The 14,835-nt window shown below is 48.3% G+C and overlaps 2 protein-coding genes across 3 annotated transcripts; one reads left to right on the top strand and one right to left on the bottom strand.

The window, feature by feature from the left end:
* Positions 1 to 1,412: 1,412 nt before the first annotated feature.
* Positions 1,413 to 6,906, bottom strand: ARFIP2 (ADP ribosylation factor interacting protein 2). Of its 2 annotated transcripts, XM_023743026.1 has the most exons (8): positions 6,815 to 6,906; positions 5,874 to 6,014; positions 5,527 to 5,623; positions 4,778 to 4,896; positions 4,381 to 4,602; positions 3,692 to 3,849; positions 3,368 to 3,542; positions 2,168 to 2,913 (listed from the first exon to the last, which is right to left on the bottom strand). In XM_023743026.1, the coding sequence occupies exons 2-8, from the start codon at positions 5,970 to 5,972 to the stop codon at positions 2,758 to 2,760; spliced, it is 1,026 nt and encodes a 341-aa protein (XP_023598794.1). In that variant the 5' UTR covers positions 5,973 to 6,014; positions 6,815 to 6,906; the 3' UTR covers positions 2,168 to 2,757. The 2 variants fall into 2 exon arrangements, with proteins under 2 accessions (XP_023598795.1, XP_023598794.1); XM_023743027.1 differs by lacking the exons at positions 4,778 to 4,896; positions 5,874 to 6,014; positions 6,815 to 6,906 and having other exon boundaries at positions 1,413 to 2,913; positions 5,527 to 5,586.
* Positions 6,907 to 7,093: 187 nt separating this feature from the next.
* On the top strand, positions 7,094 to 9,190 carry TIMM10B (translocase of inner mitochondrial membrane 10B). The gene is made up of 3 exons (XM_004389050.2): positions 7,094 to 7,151; positions 7,346 to 7,441; positions 7,651 to 9,190. The coding sequence occupies exons 1-3, from the start codon at positions 7,110 to 7,112 to the stop codon at positions 7,825 to 7,827; spliced, it is 315 nt and encodes a 104-aa protein (XP_004389107.1). The 5' UTR covers positions 7,094 to 7,109; the 3' UTR covers positions 7,828 to 9,190.
* Positions 9,191 to 14,835: the final 5,645 nt, after the last annotated feature.

The raw sequence follows: 14,835 nt of genomic DNA, 5'->3' as shown, positions 1-14,835 counted from the left end.
CCACCCCCACCACCACCACTCCACGCCCGCGGTTCCTGCGGGCGCTGCCTCCGCTGTCTCGCTGTGGAGCAGGTGAGCCGGATCCCGGATCCCGGATCCCCGCCAGCTGCCTCTGGCTCCCGAGGGCTACGGGGGAGGGGCGGTGTAGTTCGTCTCAGGGACTAGGATAAGGCTTGGTCCAGAAAAGGCAGTTTACGAAGCAGTGAGTTTGGACTCGGGGAGCCTGTCGGGATTGCCTCCTGGAGGCACCCTTTCTGGCTTTCTTGTGGGGCTCCCACGCAATATGCCAGTCTGGTTTCTGCTGAGCGGGGGAGACAGGGATTGTCTGTACCTCGGCATGATCTCTGGGCGGAGAAAGCGCCGTCCCAGAGCTCTGGGAGAAGGGGCTGTTGGGGTACACTGGTGAACTTGATTCGGCTCTAGGTGCCTGGCTCTCCCTCAGGAGCCCCATCATGAGGAAATTATGGTTCTAACCATCTAGCGACTCCCTCTTCACCCCAAAGACCCAGATCAATTTTCGGAATCATTGCATTGTGGAAAAGAAAATCAGCCCCGGTGGAAAATAATAAAAATAACTATAACAGTTAAAAGGGACTGAGTGCTTATTATATGCCAGACACAGAACTAACCATTTTACCTAGATTATCTCATTTAATATGCATAATAATTTTAATAGGTAGCTTCTTTTATTAGCCCTGTTTTACATTAGAAACTGAGGGCTTTGGCTCCGCTAGACGTTGTTAACCCTAATCACTCAGCTAGAAAGTGGTAGAACCAGGATTTGAATCCTGCTTTTAGGCCCTGCTTCTGGCCACTCCGACATTCAGTACTTTTCATGTTGAAAGTTCCCAGTGGACCATAAAGTGCTGGCTTATATGTGGACCCCCACCTAATAATTAAGCTCCAGTCAGACGACTACAGACTGTCCAAGCCCAGGAAGCCTGCCTCGGAGCTGCATTGTGACAAGGAGCAAAGTCAGCTCCTTGTGGATCCCAGTGCTATAAGAATCTGCTGAGTGGGTTGCCCCCTTCCCTCAGCCCTCCAGAGGCAGAGAATGTGGAAAGATGGCAGAGCTCTCCTTAGGCAAAGAGCACAGAGGTGATGGCACCTGCCCTGGCTAAATCAAAGTGCTGTCAGGGAGCTTTCTTGCCTCACACAATGTTCCAATTTGGGCTCAACACCTGGGTGCAGCAGGGGACATGGGAACTGCCTCTGCCTCTCACTTACCCACCTGAGTTCCAGCTGGGTGTCCCAGTGTTGGTGAAGGAGCCTAAGACACAAGTCAAGCATGATTTGGAGCTTTTGGCTAGGCCTGCTAGACTACCCAGGATGAAGGCACTGGGGTCTGTATAATACTGTTTGAACCCTCAAAAGGACTACTTTCCTCAACCCAACGCTTCAAACTTCTGCTTAAACTTCTTCACAGCCTCCTATATCCAAAGGGCTGAAGTCCTTAAACAGGGTCAAAAGGCCCACCAGCTTACTCTGCAGTCTTCCTCTAGCTACTCCTCCTTCATTTTTCATTCTGGGCAAACTGAAGTGTTCCTGATTCCTAGTCAGTTGGCTTCTCTGCCTAAGATGTTCTTCCCCCTACTCTTTGCCTAGCTGTCACCTACTCACCCTTCAGGTCTCAGCTTCCAAGTTGACAGCACCCATCTCCACCCCAGTTTAGGCTAGATGCCCCTCGTTTGTGCTCCCATGGCTCCCTGTACTTCCTGTGTCCTAGGACTCATCACTGTATTGTAGTTTCCTAGTTACTTGTCCCTATCCCCCACTAGGCCGTAAGCACTGTGAGCAGGGACCGTGCTTTATTCACTGATGTTTCCCCAGGGTCCAGCGCAGTGCCTGGCAAATAAAAGCACTCAGTAAATATCTGTTGTATGAATGAACGCATGATGAAGTTCAGTGGCCCAACTCTTCTGGACCCTGGGCTCTTAAGATCCATAGTTATCATGGTGTTGGCCTGCAGGGCAAATAAAGCTTTGGCTCCAACTGGGCTGAGGGACTGGGGGAAAACGGGCCTTCAGACAGTTCTTGAAACCTGACTTCAGCTGTCTGGGCCTAGCTCTTCTGACCTGATAGGATTTTGGTGTATGATTAGGCTGTGCATGTCTCCACCCAGCCCACCCTCCTGGAGTCCCCCACAAATTGACCTCACTGGGCCTGCTTTTATGAAAGGTTTATTCCTAGTGCTAAGCCCCAATCTTCCAGGGCGCTGAGCACAATTAAACTGGGTGGGTAGGTGGGAGGCGACCCATTCAGATGTAGGGCCATTATCCCCACACCTTTGGTCCCAGTCCCCTTCTCTGCAATGGGCACGCATTGAGGAGGGACAAAGGATGTTGGAGGCAACATTATTGGCCCAGGGGAGCCCAAGAAGAGCTACCACTGGCTGAGAGGGCCTTTTGAGGTTCTGCCATTGGTCAGGGGGCAGACCCCAGGAGCTGGGTATAGGCCTGAGGAGTGATGCCACTGGCCAAGGAGTGGTCTTGTCATAGCCTTTGGCTGTGGAGTGGAAGGAAAAGATCTGGGAATGAAGCCCAGTGGCCAGGAGGATTTAGGACAGGGTGGCAGCTGCTGGGCCTACTGGCCCCCTCCCCACAGCAGCTTGGGTAAAACTGGTGTCAGGCACCAGCCAGGGAGAGGGAGCCCAAGCCACAGGGCAGGTGGCAGGGGGTGTCCCATGTCCAATCTCCCCCACCCTGGGGCTGACCCTCCCAATGTCCTTCTTGATAGCCAGGTTGGTCTGTGAGCAGCTCACTGCTCCTCTAGCCAGGAGGGCTTCTCAGCTCCTGGCGGCCGCAGCTTGATGTTGAACTGCTGCAGGGTCTGCTCCAGCTGTTTCTGGTTCCCAGCAAAGTAGGCGGACACAGCATTGTGGAAGAGCAGCAACTGCTTGTGCATTACCTTGATCTGGGGGTCCAGCAGGGTCACGTAAGGCTGGACTCATGTGCCCTCCTTCAGGGGCTATGAGCCTTAGACTGGGCCCAGACCAGGGGCACCTGGACTCTGCTCTGATGGTGCTTTTGAGTAGGGGCTGAACTCCACCAAGGGAGTCAAATGAGAAGGGGCAATCTGATGGGAGAAACCTGACTTGATTTGCTGGGCTTGGGGTTCTGGTAACCCAGCCCAGAGGGTGATTTTCCCCAGTTATGTTCCCAGAACCAGCAACCAAATCCTCCAACAGAAGAGGGCCAGGGATTAGAAGGGCAACCTGGCAAGGCCCGGGGGTTGAGGAAGTTAAAAAGGGAACATCCCACTCCATAGCCGGGCTGCGTTTCTCAACTCAGTGATAGGGAGGGGCTCAGGGGAATGTTGGTGTTACAGATGGGAATGTGGACTAGGGTCAAGGGAGTGGGGTTGGCACCTTGTTTTCTTCCAGGAACTTGAGCTTGATGGCCACATCTCCCCGCAGCTTCTCATACTTGTCCCGATGGGCCTGGAAAGTAGCTTGGGCGCTCTCGAGTCGGCCCCGTGTCCCTGCGTCCCGGGGGCCTAGGCTCAGCTCCTCTAAGTCTGTTCGATAGGCATCATATTCCAGCCTGGGGAGGAGGGTGATACAGGCTGGTCTCCACTCATTTGTCCTCCACACATACTGTCCTTTCCTCCTTGGATGCTTATACCCCTACTGCCCAAACTTCCACCCATGCCAGCCAACTCCCCAAACCCTAGGCCCTGCCAGTGTCCACACCTGGCAGCCTCATACTGTTTGACAGTCATAAGTGTGTCTTCCATGGTCTTGGTGACCAATGTGTTGATGCTAGAGACAAAGAAATTCACAGCCCCTAGCAGCGTCTCCCCATTCTTGCACAGCAGCTTCTGTGTCTCTGCATTGTAGCCAAATTCCTCCTGAGGGCAGAAGGCAGGGACAAGCCGTGAGTAACAGACCCTGCCTGACTGGAACTATAGGGCCCTTCACTTCCCTCCTCCCCAGGGAGGAAACTGACATCAAATCACACTGGAAAACCCAAGGACTGCCTCCAGCAAGGCTCTCTCAGCCAGAAAGTTAGTGGGGCCACCCTGGGGATGCCTGGGGTAGGAATATGAAGGGTAGGGGTTCTCAAATAAATTCACAGGAAGAGCTAATGCAGCAGGCAGGAGAGGGGCTCCAATTAGGCCGAACACCACAGGCATTCTTGCCAGTGCGGAGAAGGGTTACTTGTGAGGCATCCTCCCCCATCCCCTCCAACTTCTGGACCTCTGTACAAACCCTTAAGCTGCCTCCACAGGTGAGTGTTGCTGGGGGCAGGGCTGGGCCCACCCTGGAGGGGTTCTCCCTGTGGGCTGCAGGAGGGAGGGAGGGAAACTGAGGGGTGACTGCCTGGGAGGGCCCGGGCCCAGTCCCCCTCCCCCCTTCCCCCTTTGGCCTGGCTGAGGCACCTGAAGCTCTGGGGACTTCTGGCTGAGGTCAGCAAAGGCATCACCCAGTGCATGCTGGGTCTGCAGCAGGCTGTAGAGGTGGGCTGTCAGTGCCCGGCCCAGCTGCAGGACACTCTCATACTTGCGCTTCGTCTCACGCAGCAACTCAATCTGCAGCTCTAGCTCCAGGTCCACAGTCCGGGAGCCTCGGCCAAATCGCTCTGATAACAGCTGCTTTGTGCACTGATTGGGAAGTGGGGGAATAGGTCAGAGACCCTAGCACCCTCCCCCAATAGGTACCTACCCCAGCATCCCCAGGTTCCTAGTCTGAGCCATAGATGGGACATTGCAGTCTGGGGAGAAGGGAAAAGGGTACCCAGGGAAGTTCAAAGGACAAGAAGAGGTGTTTGAGTCCCACCTTGTATGTGTTGATGCCCCATTTCTTGACGATGTCAAACTTCTCTCCAGCGATGCCCCGAGCCACCTCATCTCCAGGGCCAGTGGGAGTGGCACTGTGAGATGGATGCCGGCCGGACCCTAAAGGACCAAGTTCTCTGACACCAGCCTCTCTCAGATACAACCAGACACTTCTGTGGCCCCATCCATACTTCCCTCGCAGCACATGAAAACGACTTCCTGAAGCAGCAGAACGCTTCAGACACAATCGGATTCCCCTGCTCACTAGCAGGAACTCATACCTTGCACCCCAAGAACTAAATCCTAGCATACATCTCCATGAGTTCCTCTGGCCACCTTCTGACAGGGTCAAGGATGGTGGGATCTGGTAACAGGAAACCTGGTAAGGTTCAGGGCTATTTTTCCTCTAAACTTTAGAGTCTAAAGTAAAACTCTGAGAAGCCTCACAAAGTTCCAAATCAGCCTTAAGCTCCAAAGCAAGGGAACTCCTGTGAACTAGACATCTTAACCTGGTTTAGGTGGTGGCTGCAAGGAAAGAATAGGTACATCTGAGGGGCTAAGTGGCAAGTGGCAGCAGATGGCCAACCCTGGGAGCTGGCCTTGGGCTGAGGAGGATCTGGGGGTTCATACTGGCAGGACTTCCCAAGACCTCCAGACATAACTCAAGCTTCCCTAGGCATATCATAAGCTCCCTAGAACCATTCCAGTCCCCACTCTGCACTCAAGCTTTTTGTCTCTGATCATTCATACCTGTGGGGATGAGTCCATCACCAGAGCCCCCATAGCCACCAGACACAATGCTGGTTTCATTAAGGTTGGGTCCTGACACCATCACCTGCTGGAGGTCCTATAGGCCAGAGAAGAGGGAGGCTTCAGGAACACAGGGGCAGCTGAATCATTTTGGGGGCTGGGGGGCGGGAACAAGGTTGGATTGAAGCATCACAGAGAGAGCAAGGGACATCTGCACAGAATCAGACTGAAGATTTATAAAAAGATTGAGGGGAGTTAGATAAGTTAGGGGAAGGCTACTGGAATGGGATAAGAGTCCAGAGTTTATGAGTTGGGATTCAGTTAGGAGAAGAATCAAAGACAAGCACCTGCTCCAGCCCATCATCCTCAGGAAGCTGCCCAGCTTCACCGTTCCCGTGGATGGGGATCTCCATTGTGGCTGCCTTCCCTAAGATCCCGTCCGTCATGGCTGGGGCAGGGACTGGAGTCAAAGTCTCCACCCCAGGGCCCTGCAAAGCCCAACACAGGTGGTTTTGGGAACTGGCCAGCACTCTAGAAGGGGAAGACCTCTCTTGCCATTTCTGAGGTTTTAGAGGTTATCCCCAGCACTTACGAATGTCTTGGGGTTCAGCCACCACTCCTTTCCTTAGATATATGAACTTCTCCCCTCCAAGGTACACATTTTTATACATGCACACCTAGGCCTCAGGTGTCTTCTCATAACCTCCCAAACCCACCAGGATTCAGGTAATCATTCATTCAATCAACAGATGTTGAATGAGTGCCTGCATTGTGTCAGGCACAATTTGAGGCCCTGGGAATACAACAGTAAACAAAAAAGATAAAGTCTGTGCCCTCTTGGAGCTTATCCCATTCCGGTGTGTCTTCCCCCCTCCTCCCACCAGGAGATGAACCCCTTCCCAGGGCTCAGCTGCCCACTTCCCATTCAGACATGTCCTGCATTGCTTGGCATTTCCCACTCCTTTAGTGTTTCTTCCCCCCTTCTTCAAGTGGTCGCTCCTTCCTCCATCCCACGCACCTCCTTCTCCTTCTCAGGCCCACCCCACCAGGCCTTAGTTGAATCAGTTGGTGTATGTTCCCCGCCTGTTGGTAAAAGCCTCTTCTTTCCAGAACATAGGTGATCCCTTCCAAAGTCAGTTATGTTTTCCCAGGTGTGTGAGTCCCCGCCCCTCCCCCATTCACCTGGGCATCAGGTGTGTCCCCATCCTTCCCCAGTGCTCAGGGGCATCTTCCCCTCAGGACAGGTTTGTGCGTTCAACTCCCTCTCGCCCAAGTATGTCCCTCTCACCTCGGGCCGGGCCGCTCTTCCCCTCAGGGCGCCAGACCCGGGCCGCGCGGGGACCTCAGGCTCCAGTTCCCGTCGCGATCCTAGCAGCAGGTCAGGAACTCGGCGGAAGTGACATCCCCTCCCGGGCAGAAGAAGCCGGCCACGTCGCAGATTATAAGGGCGGAACTGACGTTTGCTGCCGGGGGCAGGGCGATTCTTGAGCCAACCCCTCAGTCCTTGGGGAAGCGGCGCGAGATCACTTCCGGGGTGTTTTCAAACTGTAACGGAAGTGATGTAGGCGTGGGCCGGCGGCGTGATGGAGCAGCAGCAGCAGCAGCAGCAACAGCAACTGAGAAATGTGAGTGGGCGCTAAGTTGCTCCAGAGTCATACCTTCAGCTCCCATGCCTGCTCGCGTCGCGTGTACCCCAAAGAGCCAAGGATCCGGGGGCTGCGAACTTCAGGCTGTGGTTCGCGGCCCAGGGCAACCTCGGGAGGCTGGGCTGAATTGAAGGACACCTTATCGCTGAGTCCCTGGTCCCCTTTACCTGCAGTTGCGGGACTTCCTGTTGGTCTACAATCGGATGACAGAACTCTGCTTCCAGCGCTGCGTGCCCAGCCTGCACCACCGAGCTCTGGACGCTGAGGAGGTGGGGGACAGAGTAGGGTTAGGAAGGTTAGCCTAGGTCCTCAGAGTTAACGATAGTCTGCTTCCCCGCCCCCCCATCCCTACCCCTCACTTCTGCTTCTGGCCTTAGCCTTTCCACGGCCTTCGCCCTTAGGCTGGGGTTGGGGAAGGAAGGAGATGAGGCCTGACCGGACCCCTTCGGCCCCTACTTCCACCTTGTCTTCTTTTTAGGAGGCCTGTTTGCACAGCTGTGCTGGGAAGCTGATCCATTCCAACCACCGCCTCATGGCCACTTATGTGCAGCTCATGCCTGCCCTGGTACAGCGCCGCATCGCAGACTATGAGGCTGCCTCAGCTGTGCCAGGTGTTGCTGCTGAACAGCCTGGAGCCTCGCCATCAGGCAGCTAGCTATTTCCCACCCCCAGAAGGGGAGGGACTGGACCGACCTTCCCATTGAAGGAGCCAGTGGACCTTGGGCTGGGTAAAGCATGTACAGAGAAAGTGAGGGGTTGCCTGAGAGACGGCTATCTTTGCTCTTTTTCCTGGAGCTAATAAACCTGCTTTTCTACTGTGTTTCGTTTTTTGGCGGGGGCAGTGGTAAGGAACCCACTTTATTGGCACCATCCTTTGTTCTGTGAGTCAGTGCATATATTACCTTCAGCTCTGGCTGCTGAGAAGTTGCCTTTTATGTGCAGAAGGGAAACCTCAGTATCCCAGGCTCCTGGTTCAAGCAGGGTATGTGGGTACAGTTTTAAGGTTGGTTCTTGCCCAGATGACAGAAAATATGAGCCCTGTCTAGCTGTCCTTGAGACTTAAATGGCTCACTTGTGAGCCAAGTATGTATTAGTTCATAACTATTTTTTCATGGACTATATTTTATAAGAAAGGATTCTACCAGGTCTAGGGAAGGCAGGAGATATCTAAGGACAACAATTCGAAAAACAACAGGGTTTCTAGGCACTACCTCCTATGAAATTAGTAGCCACAGAACAGAGATGAAACTTGTAAGAATTCTGGAGTGTTCTGGAACCTCTACCATTTCTTACTATTTCCTGTCTTCTCAGGATGAGCAATAAAAGCTTTAAACAATAAAGGTCTATGTGCTTGCTTTCAGGGCAGCCAGGAAGGGGAAAACTTGGGGGACCATATTTTGTAATATAGCCAGACATGAGGGGGACAAACTCAAGGGAGAAGTAGAAGGCAATTTCTCAGCAGCCAGGGCTGAAGCCAACAGATATGCACTAACTGACAGAACAAATAATGGTGCCAAAAAGGGATAAAGGATAAAAAAAGATAAAGCCAAATCTTTGGGACGTCTTTACTGTTACCTCAATATTTCACCCCTTGTCTATAAACTCTCAACTCCAGCTCTTTCACTCTCCTACCCCACATTGTTCTCCCTGTACCTATTCTGTCATTTCTAATGCTAGTGTCTCCATTCTTGCCTCATTTATTGCCCTCCTTGTGTAGTTCATTTCTGTATTATCTATCTGAATGGCATATCCCTCCATCACCCCATTTTCTTGCTGTCCTTGGCCCCTATGTATCAATCCAGTGTTTATCTTTTCTATTTCTCCATTCAAGCTGCTACAGAAAAACACAATTGTTTAATGGAAGCCACTAAAAATTCTTTGTCTCCAACCTCAAGTCAAGCTCTCACAACCAATAAGCAATCCTTTATATGTTTCCTGGTGGTGCAGTGGTTAAGAGCTACGGCTGCTAACCAAAACGTCGGCAGTTCGAATCCACCAGCTACTCCTTGGAAAACCTATGGGCCAGTTCTACTCTGTCATAGGGTCACTATGAGTTGGAATCGACTCAATGGCAATGGGTTTGTTTTTTTTTAATATTCTTAATCTAGTCCTTTGCCTAATCACTGTGACAGTTATTTTACACCTTCACTGCTCTCCTTAATCCCCTACCCCACCTTCAGCTATCCTTCACTGGTGTGGTTCATTTTTCACAGAGGAAAATCGAAGCTCTTTAGACATTTGGCTCCCAACATACAATTTTTTTAAATTTATAACCACCCACAAAGCAGATATTCTCTCCCTTCTACAGATCAGGAAGCTGAAATTCTCAAGTAGGAGACCCTGAATTAAAGTCCATGTTCTTTTTACTACACCAGGCTGCCTCTCAAAATAATATCTATTAAGAACTCACTTCGTGTAGGTTCTGATGTTGGTATAGGTCATGCTTTATCTTAATATTTACAGCAAAACCAGAAGTAAGAGGTTTTATCCCCACTTAATAGATGATAAAGCAAGAATCCAGGATGTACCGGAGGCCCATCTTACACACAATTTCTTATTGAGAAAAGTGGCTCCAATCAGTGTTTTTGCCCTCTTCAGCTGCTGTCTCTTGAATGGAAAGGTTTGTTAGGTGAAAGTTGCTGACCAGGGACCTTCCTACTGACAGGTTTTATGTCTGCCCAATAAAATTCTCCCCTTGGGAAAAGATTAGTCCAAAGGAATAATGGACTACAGCTACCATGGCGTCCACCAGACTGAGTCCAGTACAGCTAGATGGTGCCAGGCTACCACCACTGACTGACCAGGATCACAACAGAGCGTCCTGGACAGAGCTGGAGAAGGATGTAGAACAAAATTCTAACTCACAAAAAAAAGACCAGATTTACTGGCCTGACAGACTGGAGAAACCCCGAGAGTATGGCCCCCAGACACCCTTTTTGCTCAGTGGTGAAGTCACTCCCGAGGTTCACCCTTCAGCTGGGGATTGGACAACCCCATGAAACAAAATGACTAATGAGTCAAAGCAGTTGAGGGACAAGGACTAGAAGGCAGGAGGGGACAGGAAAGCTGGTGATAGGGAACCCAAGATTGAGAAGGGACAGTGTTGATATGTTATGGGGTTATTAACCATTGTCATAGGGCAACATGTCTACTAACTGTTTAATGAGAAACTGTTCTGTCAACCTTCATCTAAGGTACAAAAAAAAAAAATTATGTGAGATCAAATTGACAACAGCAGTTCAAAAGGTTTGATGGGAAGCCTAAGGGACAGTTGAAGATAATGGCGATGGAGTAATTTGGAAAAGGATAGTGAGAATAGCAGCACAACTGGAAGAATGTAATCAATGTCACCGAATTGTACATGTAAAAACTTTTAAAATGGTGTAACTTTGGCTATGTATATTTTCACCAAAAAAAAAAAAAGTTCCTCCAAGGTCAAGAAGGGAAAGTGTTGACATGTCATGGGATTGTTAACCAATGTTATAAAACAATATGTGTACTGACTGTTTAATGAGAAACTATTCTGTAAACCTTCATCTAAAGTGCAATAATAAAAAAATTAAAAAATTCTCCCCTTGGACAGTATAAACACAGGTGAAGTAATTTGTAAACCTCCCAACTCCCGGCAGGAGAATGGGATATTTATTGTGCTATTGGTAGAGGAATTCTACATCAATGTTTGTGTACATCCTTGCAATAAACTTCCATTGTGAATTGTATTTCCTCTCCATATCACAAAACTAGTAACTGCTGGAGAAAGGCTAGGAACAGAGATCTGTCTGATACGAGAAAAACCTTTTTCCTACCAGTTCACCTTCCATAGTCACTAAGTCTCCCTCAGGTCTTGCCATAAAGTGGTATGCATTGCCAAAATGAGGACAATGTGATGTTTCAGGCACAACACAGGAATAAATGTTGACAATGCTTTTTCACATCACACACGTAGAGGAGACAGGGTTGGTATTCCTGTCATTGTGATGTCAGAACTTCCTGCGTATTCCCTGGCAAATGCTCATTTCTTTGACGCTATTCAACCACACCACCCTCTCTCGTTACTTGTCCTTACTAACTACCACTCCCTTGCCAGTTGCCTCTAAGTACCTAGGCCATGGTCTTCCTATGTATCCCTTGATACTTTAATGTCTACATGGACGGTCCATTCGGTATTTTGGTCTCTTATTTCCTTAACCCAAGCACCAACTATTTCTACTCTGTCTTAGCTACCTTAGTTAAATCCTGGCTATTGTCATCACCTCAAACTGCTCTATCTTCAAACACTGGTATTTGCATCCCATTCACGGACCATATTTGTTTATTGAACTATTCCTTCTACAACCATTCTTTAATTTTACTGGAGCATTCAGGCCATTGCTGCATCTACCTTCTGTACATTAGCACCTTCCTGTCTTTAGATTTGTATCCAGCTTAAATTTTAGTGATTTTTCTGCAATGGGCTAAATTTTTTTGCCCCTCATCCTTGTCAGATACTTCTAGCAAAATACCAACTGTCATGGATTGAATTGTGTCCCCCCAAAATATGTGTCAACTTAGTTAGGCCATGATTCCCAGTATTGTGTGGTTGTCCTCCATTTTGTGATTGATATAATTTTCCTATGTGTTGTAAATCCTAATCTCTGTGATTAATGAAGCAAGATTAGATTATGTTAAGGAGAATTAGGGTGGGATGTAACACCCTTGCTCAGGTCTCATCCCTGATCCAATGTAAGGGGAGTTTCCCTGGGTTGTGGCCTGCACCACCTTTTATCTTACAAGAGATGAAAGGAAAGAGAAGTGAGCAGAGAGACAGGGGAACCTCAAACCACCAAGAAAGCAGTGCTGGGAGCAGAGTGCGTCCTTTGGACCTGAGGTTCCTGCACCAAGAAGCTCCTAGTCCAGGGGAAGATTGATGAGAAGGATCTTCCTCCAGAGCCGACAGAGAAAGAAAGCCTTCCCCTGGAACTGACACCCTGAATTTGGACTTCTAGACTACTAGACTGTGAGAGAATACATTTCTCTATGTTAAAGCCATCCAGTTGTGGTCTTTCTGTTACAGCAGCACTAGATGACTAAGCCAATAGCCTTAGATAAAGTGAAATATTTGTCTATGCCTGCATTTTGGACAGCTGAATGCTGCCCAACGAAATCACTATAGAGCCACTCTGAATCTATGCTGCCCAACCTCAAATTGAGTCTCAGCCCCTATAATCCCACTAGATTTTTCTAGTCATCTCTCCTGCTTCCTACAATGACAATTTCAAACTGATATTCTTAGCCCTCTTATTATGCACCCCTCTTTTCACTTCCTGCAGGTAACCTTACTTCACAGACAAAAGTAAAAGCCATTAGATGGGAAACTTATTCACCCACCTACATCTGCCTCATCCTCTCCTCTTTCCCTCCTGTGTAAACAGAGCAAGTGTCCCTCTTATTTAAGGCCAATGCTTATTCCTGTGATCTGAGTCCAAGTCCTTTCTTCTTTGGAATTTATGATTTCCTTCCACTTTACTAAATTCTTTTCATCAGTGTTTAAGCAAGCTAAAGACTCCCCTATTAAACAAACCATTCTGGACTCCACTTCTCCTCCAGTTACCATGCTATCTTCCACTTTACACCTAAACTTTTCAAAATAGTTTACGTTAGCCCTCTCAATCTTACAGGTCTGTTTTTCACTCCTATTCTTTAACCCACTCTGTTTTGACTTCTGCAACACTTATCCACAGGAAAAGTTCTTACTAAGGTCACCCTGGCTTACCAAGGTGACCTTCATATCCCTGAATCCAATGATTATTTCCCGGTCCTTGGCTTACTTCACTTCTCCGTATCATTTGGTATTATTTACTAGTTCTTCATCATCGACCCCCTTCCCTTGATGTCTGTGATACCACTCCGTTGGCTTTACTAGTACCTCTTTGATTGCAGCTTTTTAGCCTCCCTTTGCAAGCTCACCCTTTTCCCAGTCTTTTAAAAGTTTGTCTAGGTCCTGTTCTTTCTCAGTCTCATTTTTCTAAGACAGTTTCATCCCCACTACAGGTCATAGCTACTGATGACTCCCAGATCCCTCCCTCAAGTTCCTTTCATTTCCACTTACATGTCTCAAAATCTTTCCCCAAAACTTAACAAATTTAAGGCCAAACGCATACACTTTCCCCCATCCCTAGTACTCATTCAGTTGCAGAAGCTAGAAACCACCTAGGCACATTCCTCTTTCTCACCCTTCATTCAAATGCCAAATTCTATCAGTTTGCATTTCTAAATATCCTTTGACTCTGTCTGCTTTCCATCTTCATAATCTTCCACTAGGGTTACTGCAATTGCTTCTCCCTATATCCACCTTTCCACCTCTCCCATCTGTTTTCACTCACCAGCCAGAAAACACGAACTGATGCTTAAAACCTTGCAATACCTTCCCATTATTCTTGGGATATAAACCAACTAAACATGACCTACAAGGCCCTGCGTGATCCAGCCCCTGCTTACCTCCAGCTGTATGTTATCTGTGACTGTCAAAGAGTCAATACAATTTGCAGAGTTGAATCACACTTAACTCTCTCCTCTCTGTGTTCCAACTACACTGGCCTTTCAGTTCCTCTAACCTGTCATGCATGATTCCATCTCAGCATATCTGCACCTGTTGTTCCTGCATTTCCCTCTTACTCTGTCTTCTTAACTCCTATTCATTCTTGAGATCTTGGTTCTTGATTCAAATATTATTTCTTCAAAGATCTCTTCTTAGACTCCAGCTCTCATATTTCCTCATGCTTTTGGTATGTCACACTTCTAACAGTTTGTAATTGTATATCTCATTAGGGCAGAATCCATGTCTGTGTTGCTCACCATTATATCCTTAACATAGTGACTGGCACATAAAATGCGCTTGATAAATATTTGTTGAATGAATGTCTTTCAGACTTTCCCAGCTCAATCTAATGTTAACATAACCAGAGAAAGGCTTTCTATCAAAAGAGACAGCAATGAGCCTGCAAATTTAACCTTTGACCTTTCAGCAAAGATTTAGATGTGTTTTTCATCCAAAATCTCACTGAGTGATATCTCTACCCTTACTATCCACAGATCAATCAGCACCCGAAAGCCCCCACCTGGATCAAATCATTCTCTTTCATTCCAGTTTGCTCTCAATTTATAACACCAATAAAAAAATAAAAAAAAATAAAAAAATAACCTTTTGCCATCAATTCGATTCCAACTCATAGTGACCCTATAGGACAGAGTAGAACTCCCTCATAGGGCTTCCAAGAGTACAATCTTTACGGAAGCAGACTGCCACATCTTTCTCCTGTGGAGTGGCTGGTGGATTTGAACTGCTGACCTTTCAGTTAGCAGCCAAGTGCTTAACCACTGTGCCACTACACAGACACGGTAGTCAAAACAACCTGGTACTAGTACAATCACAGACGCATAGACCCATGGAATGGAATTGGGAACCCAGAAGTAAATCCATTCACCTATGGACAGCTGATCTTCGACAAAGAGTCAAAGTCTATTAAATGGGGAAGAGAAAGTCTCTTTAACAAACGGTGCTGGCAAAACTGGATATCCATTTGCAGAAAAATGAAACAAGATCCATACCTCACACCATACACAAAAACTAACTCAAAATGGATCAAAGACCTAAATGTAAAACCTAAAACTATAAACATCATGG

The sequence above is a fragment of the Trichechus manatus genome, unplaced genomic scaffold, assembly GCF_000243295.1.
Source record: "Trichechus manatus latirostris isolate Lorelei unplaced genomic scaffold, TriManLat1.0 scaffold00232, whole genome shotgun sequence".
NCBI classification, from domain to species: domain Eukaryota; kingdom Metazoa; phylum Chordata; class Mammalia; order Sirenia; family Trichechidae; genus Trichechus; species Trichechus manatus.
Note: the sequence above shows the minus strand (reverse complement) of the source record. Positions and strands in the feature narration are given on the sequence as shown.